Source organism: Thunnus thynnus, chromosome 21 (genome assembly GCF_963924715.1).
Source record: "Thunnus thynnus chromosome 21, fThuThy2.1, whole genome shotgun sequence".
Taxonomy (NCBI): Eukaryota; Metazoa; Chordata; class Actinopteri; order Scombriformes; family Scombridae; genus Thunnus; species Thunnus thynnus.
Window position 1 is genome coordinate 3,654,683 of NC_089537.1, and position 16,236 is coordinate 3,670,918.

The following is a 16,236-nucleotide window of genomic DNA, read 5'->3' on the forward strand; positions in this document are numbered from 1 at the left end:
CAGTAAGTTGTCACATATAATAATCAAAAAATCTAATATTTTAAGTTGTGTAACCATAAAACACTCTGAAAGAGGCTGTTCTGTTTTATGGATAGTTTTACTTTTGATACTTTAAGTATATTTTGACGTTGATGCTTCTGTACTTTTAATCTTATTTTGTTGTGCTACTTTTAAGTAAAGCGTCTTTACCGCAACTGCACATCTGGATTCTCCCTCCCTACTCTTAAGTTTATGACCTTTTCCCCATGAGAAAGAGAGAGTGAGAGAAGGAGAGAGAGGTGCAAACCGGAGAGGTGGGAATGGTTCAAATAAAGATAGAAAAAGTGAGAAAAGTAGGAGGGAATGAGGGAGGGAAAGAGGGAGGGAGGGAGGGAGGCGAGGATTTCTCTGAGAGAGAGAGAGAGAGAGAGAGAGGAAGAAGTGTGAGTGATGAGCAGAAGCCGGCGTCGGCTCCATCCTGTAGCCTCGCATTCGACGCACGGGAGCATGTTAGCGCCGCAGAGCCTCCGCCGCAGTCGGGACTACAGGACCCATAATGCACTGGGACACCCGGCAACCAGCAGGTCACCCACCTGGGAACCGCAGGTACGGAGAGGAAGCGGCGGATGTGAGAGAGGAAAGGGGGTGAGCAGAGGAATACAGATGAGGACGGGACGGGAGGAAAAAAAGCGAGACAGAGCAGAGAGGATGATGGGAAAGGAGGGAGAGGATGATGATGATGATGATGATGATGAATGCGTTTACTTGTTTGGTTTTATTGCATCAGTATCCCGAGCACACACAAAAGAGAGAGAGAGCGAGGTGGAGAAGCTTTTAGAGAGAGTTGAGGATTGAAGGAGCGATGGTGTCACTGAGTACACACACTCACACTCACAGTATGGCATCATTAGTCACTCAGCTACAGCGGGAAGCAGGTATCGGGGGTGGCTCCATGACAACTGTGTGTGTGTGTGTTGTAATGTCCCACTGTGCGGATGACGAACATTCAAGAACCCTGCTCAACCTGTTGTGTGAAGACGTCTGGATGAAAAGATCCACCGTCAGACGGGCTCACACTGATAGCATCGCTCTGCGGATGTTGCATGTTACTGTAGTTTACTTTTTGGATTCACCTGCTGCTTTTATCTACTTCGTTTCCCAGAATGCCTTTCAAAAACAACACAGAATACATGACTGAACTTGCTCCATTCAGCTGTTGTTGTGTTTTGTTTTTTCTGTTTGTTTAGTTTGAGAGAAACTGTAATAGCTCTTTGTGCTTCAAGTGGAGGAAAAACTTACTCATTTCCTGCTTTGTCTTGTGACTCAGTGGCTGCAATGCATTCTGGTCTTTTGAGGCTAAAGTGGGTTAAGAAATTGGTTGTTTTACTTTAATATAGATAAGATAGCACTTTGTTGTGCACATACTTTTGTCTACTTTTGGTGTTTGGCTGTTTTTCTTGGTTTGAGCTTATTATTGATTATTCTGCTGACTATTTTCTCGATTAATTGATTAATCGCTGGTTTGATAAAACATCATAGTGAATAGTGAAAAAATTCCCATCACAGTTTCCTACAGCCCATGTTTGTGACGTGAAATGTCTTGTTTTGTTCAACCAATAGTCCAAAACCCAGACAGTTAGTTTCCTGTAATGTAAGACAAGGAAAAGAAGCAAGTTGTTGTATTTGAGAAGCTGGAACAGTAACATTTTTGTCATTTTTTGACTTGAAAATTGACTTATCGATTATCAAAATACTTGCAGATTAATTCTTTTTTCATCAACTAATCGATTAATCAACTAATCATTGCAGCTCAAGGCTCATTAGTTCCAATGAAGGTTAATCTTAATGCAGTAAACAACGACATTTTAAACCAGTTGTTATCAACCTGTCGGGTCGGGAACCTTTCAAGCGATCACAAGATAAACGAGATAAAAACAACACGGCTGCACACAATTATATATAAATAAAATGAGGGAAAAGAAATGGGAAAGGGATTCATTTGTCTATGTTTGATATGTCTGATATTATGTGTTTATAGCAGCAGATTAATAAACAGTCTTGTAATTCAACTGTCACATATAGGTGTGATGTTTGGGTGTCCGCATACTTTTGGCCATATATAGGCAGAGAAATGCAGCTTTCAGTGCCATGTGGTAAATAATTACGTAATGATTTTTTTTTGTAGCCAAATATTACTTCACCTCTTCCTGGTTTCGTTGTTTCCTGTAGAGAATCTGGTGAAACAGTGAATGTGAGAGATGAAAGCAGATTTTCTCTTCACGTCATGAAGAACGTTTTACTAACTTCAGGCCAGTGAAGCATCTGGAGAGCAGAGAAACACCAGTTTAGAGGCTCCAACTTTGAACTTGACATGCAGTTTGAAAGGCAGCCAGTTGTTGTTTAGTTTGATTTAAAAGGCTGACAAGAGGAGCTGGTGATATATTTATAGTATATGTTTAGTTTATAGTTTATATTGTGATACTTGTTTTCTGTATATTATGACTGACACTGATTGAGATTTAAAAATGGAATAACAATAATATGGATCATTTGATAGTAGTTTTTTCAGTTGTCTTTACATTTAGTTTTACAAGAATTGTGACCAAAATATTCACTATGGCTGCAACTATTAATTATTTTCATTATCAGTTAATCTGCAGTGTATTTTTATGATTAATAAGCTAGTTGTTTGGTTTATAAAATGTCAGAAAATAATGAATACTGTCCGTCACAAGGTCCTATAGTCCAAACTGACACCTACAAATGTCTTGTTTTGTCCAACATATTCTGTTTATTATCATATAAGACAGAGAAAACCAGCAACGTCTCACATTTGAGGTGCAGGAACCAGTGATATTTTAGTATTTTTACTTAAAAAAATGTCATCAATTTATAAAAAGTGTTACAGATTTATTATCTGTCAATCAACTAACCTTTAATATACACTGAATGGCACATTTTACAGTTGTAAAATAAGGTTGTCGGTGCTTTGTAGGCACTTCTTAGTAAAATATATTAGCTAGTTATTAGTTAAAATGTATTTTTTGTAGTTTTGTTATAAAGCAGTTCTGTTCATTGAGTTACAAGCTTGTCTGATACATCCAGTTGTAAAATTTAAATGTGTTATTGTCTCAGAAAGTTACTGTCCAGTCATCGTTATTAATTTGTCCGCTGCAGACAAACTCACAGGTCAAAGAGTTCAGACTTTACTAACGAGCTGGATGTCGTTATGTGTGTGTGTTTTACAGGACGACGTGCCGATCAAGGAGATCAGCATCACTCACCATGTGAAGGAGGGATCAGAGAAGGCCGACCCTCGACAGTTTGAGCTACGCAAAGTCCTCGGACAAGGCTCCTTCGGCAAGGTAACGCGCGCGTGCGTGTGTGTATAAATACCTGTCCTCTGCCGTGTATGAGTGGGCCTAAATGAGTGTGTAAGTGTGGGTTTCATTTCCACTCGAAGCCCTCGTAATGTTTCCCTTGCGCCGGTGTTTTGAGAAGCCCGTTGCCATGGAGACGGCAGACTGAGGGCCCTTCACACTCTCTGCTTAGTGTCATCGTCTTTATGAATGAACAATTAGTCTCCTGCTCGGGCTCTGTGTGTGTGTGTGTGTGTGTTTATATTAATCTACATAAGCATGACCTAGATAATGGGAGCTAACCCAAACAAACACACTGAAGAGTAGATGGAGTATAATACACACTACATCCATCCTTTGACACATGAACACACATGTTATTATGCCTTTGCACCCATTAATACTGAGCTATCACACAGTATATTTAATTTTTTACTTGATTTGTCTCTGTTTGTTTGTTTGTTTGTTTGTTTGTGTGTGTTTTTAGGTGTTTCTGGTGAGGAAGATCACAGGGCCGGACGCTGGCCAACTGTACGCCATGAAGGTCCTAAAGAAAGCCACACTGAAAGGTAGAAATAGAGACTAAAAACTCTCTTTTACATGAAGATCTTTATGGCACTTATGCAAATGATATAACAGTAATATAACATATCAAAAGCCTGATGTAGAATAAAACTTTATTATCCCACTAAGGCAGGAAATGTGTCTTTAAAAACAACAACACTAAAAAAAACCAACAAAAAACTACATAAAAATGTTGAAAAATGACAGTAAAAACAATGAAGATTCTTCTGCCGTGGAAAATAGTCTCCAACAAAAGCAATATTTCCTCCTTCTTCTCCTCCAGAGCAGGAAAGTCACCAAGTATTAAGAGACGGATTTTGTTGATTTTGGGTTTTTCATGGGATTTATTTGCAATAAGAAACATAAAAAACATCATTAGCTTCATCCTTTCATCACTTTTCATGTCTTATAAGGAGCTCAGACTGAATACAGTTTAATACACGTTTTACATGCGGGACAAAGTCGATAGAAAGATGATAGATAGTAGATGAAATTTACTCAAATATGTCTCATTTGAATCATTTGTGCTTATTATGAACATTTAAGGACTTCACTTGTTTACTGATGAGGAAACAAGATTAAAATGGGAGGAAAATAACTGAAAAAACCTGCAGTTTCTGAGTTTTAACTGTCACGCAAATGTACAGTGACGAATAAACAGCGACTGCACAAACGTTCCAGCGTTCAAATCCACATGAATCAAGCGAAAATCTGCCTCATGTTAAATCTAAAACCACCTTTAACATGTCAGTACAGCGCAGAGATCACTGATTACCAATCAGATTGCTTCACATGCAAAAAAAAAACAACATTTAAGGTGCTTAACAAATCAAAGGTTGCAAACAAGCAATAAAATACAATAAAAGGGAGTAAAAAGAGAAAAAATAGAGCAGTAAGAAATTAAACAGTCTCTTAAAAAAAGATTTAAAAGGTCTTAAAAGGTTTCTGAAAGGATTTTAGAGAAGTTGCACGTTGGATATTTATGTTGAGAAATCTGCCTCTGTGTTCTTACTGTTGGTACATTTAGTGCTGTTGTGTTTATTGACGTTATACATCACCAGAGAGACAGTGTGGAGGTGTTAAAACCCTGCAGGGCCTTTTTAAACCAGTGATGACATTTTAAAATCGATCTAAAAGATATGATGATGAAACTAAACAAAAACAAAGAATCAAACTGTAATTGACTCTTTATGTTTTTTGGTAACTGAGCAGATTAAATGGATCACAGTGAGACATTCAGATTAAAAGGCTGATAAACTGACACTGTTGGTTTTGACTCTTAAAATCCTACTGTGGCACCTTTTTAAAAGGTTTTTGCTGTAGTTGTTTTGTAAATTAAGTCATCTGATGGATTTCAGAAGTTGCATGTTGGATATTTATGTTGAGAAATCTGCCTCTCTGTTCTTACTGTTGGTACATTTAGTGCTGTTGTGTTTATTGACGTTATACATCACCAGAGAGACAGTGTGGAGGTGTTTAAACCCTGCAGGGCCTTTTAAACTAGTGATGACATTTTAAAATCGATCTAAAAGATATGATGATAAAACTGAACAAAAACAAAGAATCAAACTGTAATTTTCATCATTAGGATGTAAAAATGTTTCAAACTTTTACAGTTGCTCCCTTTAATCCCTTTCATTTCTAATATGATGATATAGTTTTAATTTTATCTGTTACTCATCTATTTATTTTAATCTATTTTAAAATTCTCAACACATCACTTGTTTTTAAATGTGCTTTATAGATAAATTTAACTTAACTCTTTATGTTTTTTGGTAACTGAGCAGATTAAACGGATCACAGTGTTGGTTTTAACTCTTCACATCTTACTGTGGCTCCTTTTTAAAAGGTTTTTACTGACAGAAATAGTTTTTTTTTTTGATGGATTTCAGATAGTGAATCATTCACAAGTGGATTCAATGTGTTTGTATCAGTTTTTTTTTTTTTTTTGGTTTGCTCAGTCGTCATCGCCCAAAAATGGAATTTCACACCTGAACATGAGACCCGACAGAGACACAAAGAGCTAAAGAGATGTAGAGAGAGAGGAAAGAGAAAAGAAATTCCCTGAAGTGATGTTCAACTCAACTCACACACCATCTGCTGGCGGAAAAAATACAACTATCTGCTGCTTCTTCATGTGTTTCATCCCGTCTCCTTCTGTCTTCTCCCTGCTTTCTTTTTTATTCCTTGTCGCTTGTCTTCTTCTTCTCTCGCCTTGATTCGGTTACTCATCCGCTGCCATCTGGGAGCGTCTCCGGCCAAAAACAGAGACCGACCTAACAGAGGATGTTTTATTTTCGCTTTTCAGTACTTTTCATTTCTGTGTTTATGTGTTTCAGTGCGTGACCGGGTCAGGACAAAGATGGAGAGAGACATCCTGGTGGAGGTCAACCATCCCTTCATTGTCAAGCTGCACTACGGTGAGTCAGCCAATCGCACACACACACACACACACGTCCCGCCATGAGTCACCGACGCCGCGCCAGCCAATCAGACGCTCTCAGTGGGAACCAGGCAGGAAACTTCTCAAATCTTATCTTAATTAATTTCTTCCCTCCGCAGCGTTTCAGACGGAGGGGAAGCTCTACCTGATCCTGGACTTCCTCAGAGGAGGAGATCTCTTCACTCGTCTCTCTAAAGAGGTAACATCACGACTGAGTTTACTACAATTAGTTGATCAACAGAAAACTAATCAGCAACTGTTTTGATAACTGAATACCTGTTTTAGTCATTTTTTTTAAGCAAAAGTGCCAAAACTTTGCTTTTTCCAGCTTCTCAAATGTGAGGATTTGACTCTTTTCTTCGTCATACATGACAATAAACTGAATATCTTTGTGTTTTACTGTCGTTTGGACAACTAGAGACATTTAAAAATGTCACCTTGAGCTTTGGGAAATTATAATGTGCTTTTTTTTTTTACACAAAATGATTAATCACAGGTATTAGAGAGTCTACAATGTGCAGGTTCAGTGAAAGCAGGTAGAAAAAGATTATTGAGAGTTTTCTTAAAGTTATAGAGAGCTGTAAGTAAAGTTTTGATTTTATTTTGTTGGTCTGCAGTTAAAATGTCATCGATCATCATGACAAACACATGATGATCGATGACATTTTGTATTATTTACTGAAGTAAAGTAGACATGATTTGAGTTCAGCTGTTTGATGCCACATAGCTGATAAAACACTGAAATATCTTTAAGGTGTCTGACTTTCTCACTGAACTGTGATAAACCTCCTGTGTGTGTGTGTGTGTGTGTGTGTGTGCGTGTGTGTGTGTCTGTGTCTGTGTCTGTGTCTGTGTGTGTGTGTGTGTGTTTTCCAGGTGATGTTCACAGAGGAGGATGTGAAGTTTTACCTGGCGGAGCTCGCCCTGGCTCTCGATCACCTTCACGGTCTCGGCATCATTTACAGAGACCTCAAGCCTGAGAAGTAGGCGCACACGCACACACACACACACACACGCACACAAATGCACAGTCATGTTGCATTATAAATGTTTCTCTGAAGACATTTCCTTCTGAATATAAAACACATTTCTGTTATTTCAGCATTCTGCTTGATGAGGAGGGACACATCAAGCTGACCGGTGTGTAATATTACACCTTTGTGTGTGTGTGTGTGTGTGTGTGTGTGTGTGTGTGTGTGTGTGTGTGTGTGTGTGTGTGCGGCTGTACCCTGAAAAGCCCCTGAATAGATTTCTTAGTGTGTGTGTGTGTTTGCTCTCACACGTTTTAATCTGTGTAAACTATGACGTCATTATGTTATCACTTCACTAATCTGTTTTCATTTCTTTGTGTGTGTTTTCAGACTTTGGCCTCAGTAAGGAGTCAATAGACCACGAGAACAAGGCCTACTCCTTCTGTGGGACGGTGGAGTACATGGCTCCCGAGGTGGTCAACAGGCGAGGACACACGCACAGCGCCGACTGGTGGTCGTATGGCGTGCTCATGGTGAGAAGACGCCGTCTGTGTTCACGGCTCGTCATAAACCGACACCACGTCCACGCTATGATGTCTAATTGTTAAAAAGCGGTTTTCATTTGAAAGCGTCTAGTGTCCGTATGAGCGTTTCCAGGTTTATAGATCAGTCTGCTCACAGAGAAACATCTCGACTGAAGGAAAACAGGTACATTTCTGTCAGATGTTGGACCTCGTTTCTCTCACTATTGTCAGTTTTCGTTGGGGCAGTCATTCCCAGCCTACATCCCTTCTCTCAAATCAATCAATCAGTTTCTATTTATATAGCGCCAAATCACAACAAAAGTCATCTCAGGGCATTTTCCCATAGAGCAGGTCAAGACTGTACTCTTTAATTTACAGAGACCCAACAATTCCCCCACGAGCAGCACTTGGTGACAGCGGTAAGGAAAAACTCCCCTTTAACGGGTAGAAACCTCAAGCAGAACCCGGCTCTTGGTGGGCGGCCATCTCCCATCAAGAGGGAAAGGGGGAGGGGGTGGGGGGGGGGCAGAATAACAACAATCATAACAATAACAGTAGCAACAGCCAGGGAAGGATGCCAACAGGACTGTGAAGGACCGCAAGGGCTCGGCCTGCAACCACGGGTTTCCTGCAAGATGAGAAAGCACAAAAAACTCAGAGGAAGAAGCAAAGTTAGAGACGTGCACTGATGTTACATGGATGCATACAGATGCAGCTCAAACTCAAGTATCCACTCATCAGCTCCATGGGTCAAGTTCTAAATGTGTTAAAGTTTAATTTACTTAAATGTTCGTTTTGAGTCATTTTTTAAGAAATAACGCTAAAATTCTCTGTTTCCAGCTTCTTAAATGTGAATATTTTCTGGTTTCTTCAGTCCTCTGTGACTGTAAACTGAATATATTTGGATTGTGGACAAAACAAGACATTTGAGGATCAACCAAACATTAAACAATAAGCATTGACTAATTGAGAAAATAGTGGTCAGGTTCATCTATAATGAAAAGGATCGTTAGTTGCAGCTCTAATTAAAATGATTCATACAGTGTTTGGTTCTGCTACCACTGAGAGTGTCAGACGCTGGATATTTTAAGCTTTTACTCATTATTTTTCTAACTATTTCAACAATTTATCTGTTACTTCTGACTAATTATTTCAAATGTTTATCTATTTTTTGCTAATTATTTAAACCACTGATCTGCTTCTTTTAGCTAACAGTTTCTTCTTCTCTGCTGACTTTCTACCAGTCAAGTTTCATGCATTCAAATACAGCTGCGACTAACGATTATTTTTTATTATTGATTCATCTGCTGATTGTTTTCTTGATTAACTGATTAGTTGTTTTGTCTATAAAATGTCAGTAAACACAAAAAATAAATGCCAGTTATAATTTCCCAGAGTCAAAGGGAACATCTTCAAATATCTTGTTTTGTCCAAAACTTACAATACTCAGTTTACTGTCATGAGAAGCTGAAACCAGAGAATTTCTGGCATTTTTTGCTTAAAAATGCGACTAAAACGATTATTCGATTATCAAAGTAGTTGCCGAATCATATTTTGTTGATCGACCAATCACAGCCTCTCCACGCTCAACGTCTTTAAAGTGTTTTAACTGGCTCAGGTTGGTCGGAGGTAAATTTACCAAGTTTATCCTGTTTCGATTGTTGTTTTCCTCCTCAACACAAATATGTGGACACATTTTTTTTTGTTGAGCTCTTCCACAATCTCTCCTCGTCCCTCCCGACACCTGCAGAAGCACCTCTGGTTGGTATCAGAGTAGTAACAATAATTCAGCTACTTATTCTACAAGAAACACATTTTGCTGATGTTGTTTAATAAAAACGATAAATCTCCTGACCGGGGTGACGTGTGTGTTTTCTCTGTCTTCCAGTTTGAGATGCTGACGGGAACGCTGCCGTTTCAAGGCAAAGACCGGAAAGAGACGATGACCATGATCCTCAAGTAAGAAACTTTATACTGTCGGCAAACTCTCATCCAATCACCTCCTAACAGCTTTATTACAGCTCAGTGTTCATCCGAGATGAGACGGAGAGAGAAAGTAGAGGAAGAGACATTGTTTCTCCTCCTCCTCCTCCTCTTCCTTCCTCCTTCCATGGAGTCAGCCCAGAGGGGGAAAGTGAAGGATTTATATTAGAGGAGATAAAGTGCAGCACTCAGGAGGAAGATGAGGGTGTAGATGAGGAAGGCTGGCCGGCTGGCTGGACGGACGGATCAGAGGAGAGATAAGAGTGTTAAAGCGATAGCAATTTACAACGCCGAGGGAGGCGGCGAAAGAGAATTAGGAGGGAGGCGAAGCGAAGGATGAGAGGTGAGAGAGTCTAATTAGGTTCAGAGAATAAAAAAAAAAAAGATTTGCAGGAAATATTAACCCGTCCCACTTCCTGCGTCGTCTCTCTTTCACTCTCGGTGTCTGTCTGTAAAAAAAAAAAAAAAAAAAATGCTGATGTGACTCTCTGCAGAATGCTGAGTGTGTTTCCTGTGTGTGTGTGAGATATCAGCGTGTTGTCTTTCACATACTTTCAGTTTGAATTTACAGTACGAATATTTGATGACAGCTGCACCAAACTGCACTTATTCTGTTTCTTTGATTTCTTTTAAGAACATTTGTCTTTGTGTGTCCGCAGGGCCAAGTTGGGGATGCCTCAGTTCTTGAGTTCAGAAGCTCAGAGTCTCCTCAGGAACCTTTTCAAACGTAACCCCGGCAACAGATTAGGTAAATTCAGTTTAAAACGAGATCAAACTCGTCCACACACGGCTGAAGCAACACAATGATTTAGTATGTGGAGGATATGCAAACAGATTATTGATTTCACTGTGTAACTCAGTGAAGACGTGAAAAATTAAAAGATAATTACAAAAAAGGGTTTTTCATGGAGGATGAGATTACACGTCTAGACTTTCTAACACTGGGTTGTAAAGCAAAAATCCTTTAATTCATGTTCAAACACATCAAACTTTCATCAAGCTGTCAAACAGCAGAGTCAATAGGAAGTGATTAAAAACCGCAGTTGTTTGTCTTGAGAAGTCTTGAATTGAATTTAGTTTCTTTAAAAAAAAAAAAGGTCTTAGAAGGTGTTAAAAGCCTTAATTTTAATTTACAAACTATTTTTTCCTGCCTGTTGTAGACTGAGATGTTTTACATCTTTAAATTAAAAGTGTGATTGTTTCAACAGTTGATTGTCCTGCAGGAAGCTGTTTAATCCTTATTTAAAGAGTTTCAAAAACTCTTTTTATTGGTTCATCCATCCATGCATTTTCAGCTGCATGTCAGGTCAAGATCTATTATATCATGAGGATTTATTGTGATTATAATAATAAATAAATCTAGTCCATATTGTCTCTACTGTTTCTCCATCATACTTTCATACTTTGGACGGTGAAAAAAAGTATTAAACTGCATTTTATTTGGTCTTAAAAAGTCTTAAATTTTATTTTATTTGGTCTTAAAAAGTCTTAAATTTTTCTTGAAGCCTGCAGAAACCCTTCATCACCAAAGATGTTCTCAAGTAGAAGAAAAAAAATACTGTAGACAGACATGCACATGAGAAAAAAATATCTAATTTCGTTCTCTCAATTTAATAATTTGTGCAGCATAAATATCCTCTGACTGAATGTGTTTGCTGCCATCTGCAGGACGTAAACGGTAAATGTGATGCAGTTGTAAATATCACGTCTTCTGGCCACTCAAAGCGCTTTTACACGACATGTCAAAATTCACTGTTTCATAACAACTTCCTGCTCGTTCACACATCGATGGCGCAGCCTTCAGGAGCAGTTTGGGGTTCAGTATCTCGCTCGAGGACACTTCAACATGCGGACCGGAGGAGCCGGGGATCGAACCGCCGATCTTCTGATTAGTAGACGAGCAGCTCTACTGAGTCACAACCACAAAATAGGCAAAATAGATAAATGGAGAGCTCTTATTTAAGTAATCCATGCTCACAGGTTATTAAATGGAAAGTCCAACTGCACCGGACTGATGTTGTTTAATGTGTTGTAGGAGCTGGACCAGACGGAGTCGAGGAGATCAAGAGGCATCAGTTCTTCAACACCATCGACTGGAACGTAAGTGTCTTCATTCAACCAGTGTTTCATTTCAGCCACAGCAGCGATCAGAAATGAATGAATCTGACTTTCCTCATTCTGTCGTTGACACCGTGTTGCTCCGGTGAGGTTTTAATATTCTTCTTCTCTCTTTAGAAACTGTTCCGCAGAGAGCTCCACCCTCCTTTCAAACCGGCTGCAGGACGACCTGACGACACTTTCTATTTTGATCCGGAGTTCACAGCTAAAACACCCAGAGGTACACACTCCTCCTCCTCCTCCTCCTCATCCTCCTCCTCCTCCTCCTCCTCCTCTTCACACGCTGCTGAGCTGAACTACATCCTGAATACAATCTGATTTCATTGAGCAGTGAGGATGAACAGCTCTGTGTGTGTGTGTGTGTGTTTCAGACTCTCCGGGGGTCCCACCCAGTGCCAACGCTCATCAGCTGTTCAGAGGGTTCAGTTTTGTGGCCATAACAGAGGAGGAAACACAACCATTACCCAATGCTATTGTACAGGTAAACACACCTAAACACTATATTTAACATGAGGCAAAGTCAGATTTATTGGGTTAAAGGACACGTTCACAGTCTGTCTTAAGACAATAGTCAGCTAACAAAACCATACTGGACATTTAAAGATCTCTTCAGTCCTTGTTTTCTGTGAAAACATATTCAAAAGTTTACTTTAAGCTACTATGAAGCTTCGGCCATTTAAATCAGTCAAATTGAGCAGATATCTGTCAACTTTAAAGCCTTTTTTAGTATGAAATTCTCTCTTTGTGTTTCCATGTTGTGCAGTAGTGGAAGGATTGTAACAAAATTAGGTAAATTTATACTAAAAACACTGTAAATTTGGATGATATCTACTTGATTTGACTGATTTTGACAGCTGAAGCTTCACAGCTTCTTTTCACCTGGAAGGATGATTGTGGATTTCCATCGTTTTAGTTCTTCTAGTCTACTTCGCAAACCTAAATGACAACAGAAAAACAGAATACACAGTAAAACAGAAGTGGCGATCACTTCTTTTGTTTTTGCAGATTAGCAATGAGCATCTGCAACAAATATAGCAGCTACAGGTTTCTATGGCTCTAAACTAGATAACTTCAGTGTGGGAAAAATGCCTTTTTGATAATCAGGAAGAGCGATTGGCTTCATAAGATTTGATTATATCTTCTCTTCAGTGTCACTAACCTTAAAGTGGATAACAGATGCTCCTTATAATACTAATGTCTGATCTGTCAGTGTGTCATGTGTTGGTTGTGGTTCATAGTGATGAACCTACAGAGAATTATCAGAGACTCTGCAGCTCCTCTCGGCTTTACGGAGCTTTATAGTGAGTTTCAGCTCATTGTTTATCTGTCCGGCTGCAACTTTTACTGTTCTGGTTCACTCTCAGCGTCTCATAGCGTCGTTTTCAGAGAAAAAGCTGTAAAAAGCCGCTGTACACTACCTGCTCAGCACCAAACAGACACAGTTAGCTGTAGACTAGCTGGTGAACATAGTGGAGCATTTAGCAGCTAAAGAGCCAGATATTTCCCTCAGGAGTTGGTAGAGAGTAAAAACAGAAGCTAAAAGAGAGTGAATATTGGACTTACATTCACCAGGTGGACAGAAACACGACTCCACATGAATGATAATGTTGCTCCGTAACTGCTGGATGTGGAAATAAGCATCTAACAAGTTCAACATATCAACTTAAAAGCTGATGTTATGACAGAGTTGTGTTCACTAAGATCAATCCTGGTTGGCTGGGTTATCTAGACAAGTGTGTGTGATGTTGAAAGACCCAAAAACACCTGATTACTCCAGGTTACATCACCAATAATGTGTCCCAGACGTCTGGTAAACATCTCCACCTCCAGTAAAGAGACGTGGCTACATCCAGGACTGTCTCCTAACATCCTAATACCCTAATTATGAATTATCACCAGTAATATATGTATTAAAGTCTGTTTTTTGCATGTAGCAGCTTCACAGAAGTACGTCCCAGTTCTCAGACGCCTATGAGATCAAAGAGGACATCGGCGTTGGCTCCTACTCCATCTGTAGGCGCGGTGTGCACAAAGGAACCGGCATGGAGTACGCTGTCAAGGTAAAACACATCAATCACCATCCACAGAGTCTGCGGCGTAACATCTGTGTTCAGCTTTCCTACACAGTGAACGCTGTTTGTTATGGTTCCAGATCATCAATAAGGCCAAGAGGGACCCGACGGAGGAGGTGGAGATCCTGCTGAGATACGGGCAGCACCCCAACATCATCACTCTCAAGGACGTGAGTCATACTGGTTTTATTTATCATTTTAACACTTTTATAGGAGGAATCCACTTTTAAAGCCTCTGGAAACGTGGCTTGAAATCATAAAAATGCATATATGATATCAAAGTTGAGTGTCTCATGAAGCATCCACAAAAATCTGAATTAAAATAAACATTCATAACTATTAGAAGACTTAGCTCAGAAACAGCTTATTTGGCTGCTCAAAGCATTTCTCAGGACTGTGTGGGCGTGTCCAGATCACGTTTGATTGACAGCTCACTTTCAGCTCAAGTACCGTTTTATTTTCTATTCATTCACTAAAACGTTTTGCTGATATGGAATAAAATACCAAATCTATCAAATGGACCCTACTTGGTTAGAAAACTTGACTAATCAACTAACTAGCAAAGCAGGTTAAACCACCCAAATCTGTTTTTATTTAACTATACCTCCCAGAGTATGACGCTAATCGTTTTAGCATCTTCCATTCACATACATTAAATGGTTAGCATTAGCTTTTCTATTCAAAACTTTTGAGCTTATTATCAATTACCTCAGTGGTCTACTAGTTATCTTGACTAATCGGCTAACTAGCAGACTAGAGTAGACCACACATATCTGTTTTTAATTAATTATACCTCCCAGACTACGAAGCTAAGTGTTTTAGCATCTTTCATTCACTTACATGAAACGGTTAGCATTAGCTTTACTATGCTACACTTTTGAGCTACTTATCCACTCTGTGATTAATACAGATTTGGGTGGTGTACCTGAGTCTGCTAGTTAGCTTAACACAGTAACTTTCAAACCATATCAGGCTAATTTGAATTCTCAATCTAGCTAAAAGCAAAGAAAAGTGCACTGCATGCAGGAGACAAGAGTAAGTGTTGTGAAGTCAGTTATTACGTAATAAATTCCCTAGTTTGGACCCGCCTAACTGCAACCTAGTAACAAGGGAAGAGAGAAACTTTCTGAAGAATTACATAGGATATGTCAGAGGCTATGTTCTCATACTTTTTAGCTGTTTACTATATGCACATCAGATCCTAAATTACATAATTAATAGCCAATCATGGATTTGCCTTTCCAGAGGCTTTAAAGCAACTGTTTCATTATATCAAATCAGCCTGTATTGTTTTTTAAGGGTTTATATGCTGCATTTACTCAGTGATCAGTGTGTCGGGGTCACTTTCTTAGTCAACCTGAATATCAGTTGATGTTGCTGGTGGACAAAAAAAATGTTAAAAATGTAAAAAATACTTTCCTGCCTTTAAAAAATCCTTTCAGGGTAGTTTCAGTTTTTCAGTGACTCACTCTAATTAGAGTTAAAAATATAATCTTGCTGCTGGGTGAAAACGTCCTCACTTGCATCAGCTCCAGTAACTACAAGACAAATTTATCTGCATTCATGTTTTTTTTATTCAGTTCTGCTTTTTTTTAAAAGAACAGTTACAGAAAGTGTTTGCCAGTTTTAGTTAATGTCTCTTATCTATACAATGCATAAGATACACATATAATATTTATAATATTTGTGCATATTAAATGTGACTAAAGTGTTATTTTTAACGCTGTAGGTGTATGACGACGGCCGGTCGGTGTTCCTGGTGACGGAGCTGATGAAAGGCGGCGAGCTGCTGGACAAAATCCTCCGACAGAAGTTTTTCTCAGAGAGAGAAGCCAGCGCCGTCCTCTACACCATCACCAAGACGGTGGAGTACCTGCACGTACAAGGGGTACGTTTATACGTCTCCGTCCCGGCGGGTTTACGGCGCTTTAGACCTGAATAACTGACCTTTCTGTCTGTTGTGTTTTGCAGGTGGTGCACAGAGACCTGAAGCCCAGTAACATCCTCTACGTGGACGAGAGCGGGAACGCCGAGTCCATCCGGATCTGCGACTTCGGCTTCGCCAAACAGCTGAGGGCGGAGAACGGCCTGCTCATGACGCCGTGTTACACTGCCAACTTTGTGGCCCCCGAGGTACGCCGCCCTCTCTGTGTCATCTTTTATGTCTGTTTTATAAGCAGAAGGGCACGAGATTGTTTTTAATTTGTTGCTCTGAAATCAGAT

At 39.5% G+C, this 16,236-nt stretch overlaps 1 protein-coding gene across 4 annotated transcripts in view; it reads left to right on the plus strand.

Moving 5' to 3' along the window:
* rps6ka3b (ribosomal protein S6 kinase, polypeptide 3b) overlaps positions 1-16,236 on the plus strand; it is a 63,794-nt gene that overhangs the window by 40,020 nt on the left and 7,538 nt on the right. For 3 of the 4 annotated variants that reach the window (XM_067577914.1, XM_067577916.1, XM_067577917.1), the window contains 16 exons: positions 3,228-3,344; positions 3,826-3,907; positions 6,242-6,322; positions 6,465-6,544; positions 7,222-7,328; positions 7,448-7,485; positions 7,707-7,849; positions 9,729-9,799; positions 10,483-10,571; positions 11,859-11,923; positions 12,059-12,161; positions 12,313-12,422; positions 13,876-14,001; positions 14,094-14,183; positions 15,743-15,901; positions 15,985-16,146. In XM_067577914.1, coding sequence (XP_067434015.1) covers positions 3,228-3,344; positions 3,826-3,907; positions 6,242-6,322; positions 6,465-6,544; positions 7,222-7,328; positions 7,448-7,485; positions 7,707-7,849; positions 9,729-9,799; positions 10,483-10,571; positions 11,859-11,923; positions 12,059-12,161; positions 12,313-12,422; positions 13,876-14,001; positions 14,094-14,183; positions 15,743-15,901; positions 15,985-16,146 — 1,623 coding nt within the window. The remainder of the gene's footprint in view (positions 1-3,227; positions 3,345-3,825; positions 3,908-6,241; positions 6,323-6,464; positions 6,545-7,221; positions 7,329-7,447; positions 7,486-7,706; positions 7,850-9,728; positions 9,800-10,482; positions 10,572-11,858; positions 11,924-12,058; positions 12,162-12,312; positions 12,423-13,875; positions 14,002-14,093; positions 14,184-15,742; positions 15,902-15,984; positions 16,147-16,236) is intronic. The other variant, XM_067577915.1, reaches the window with a different exon arrangement.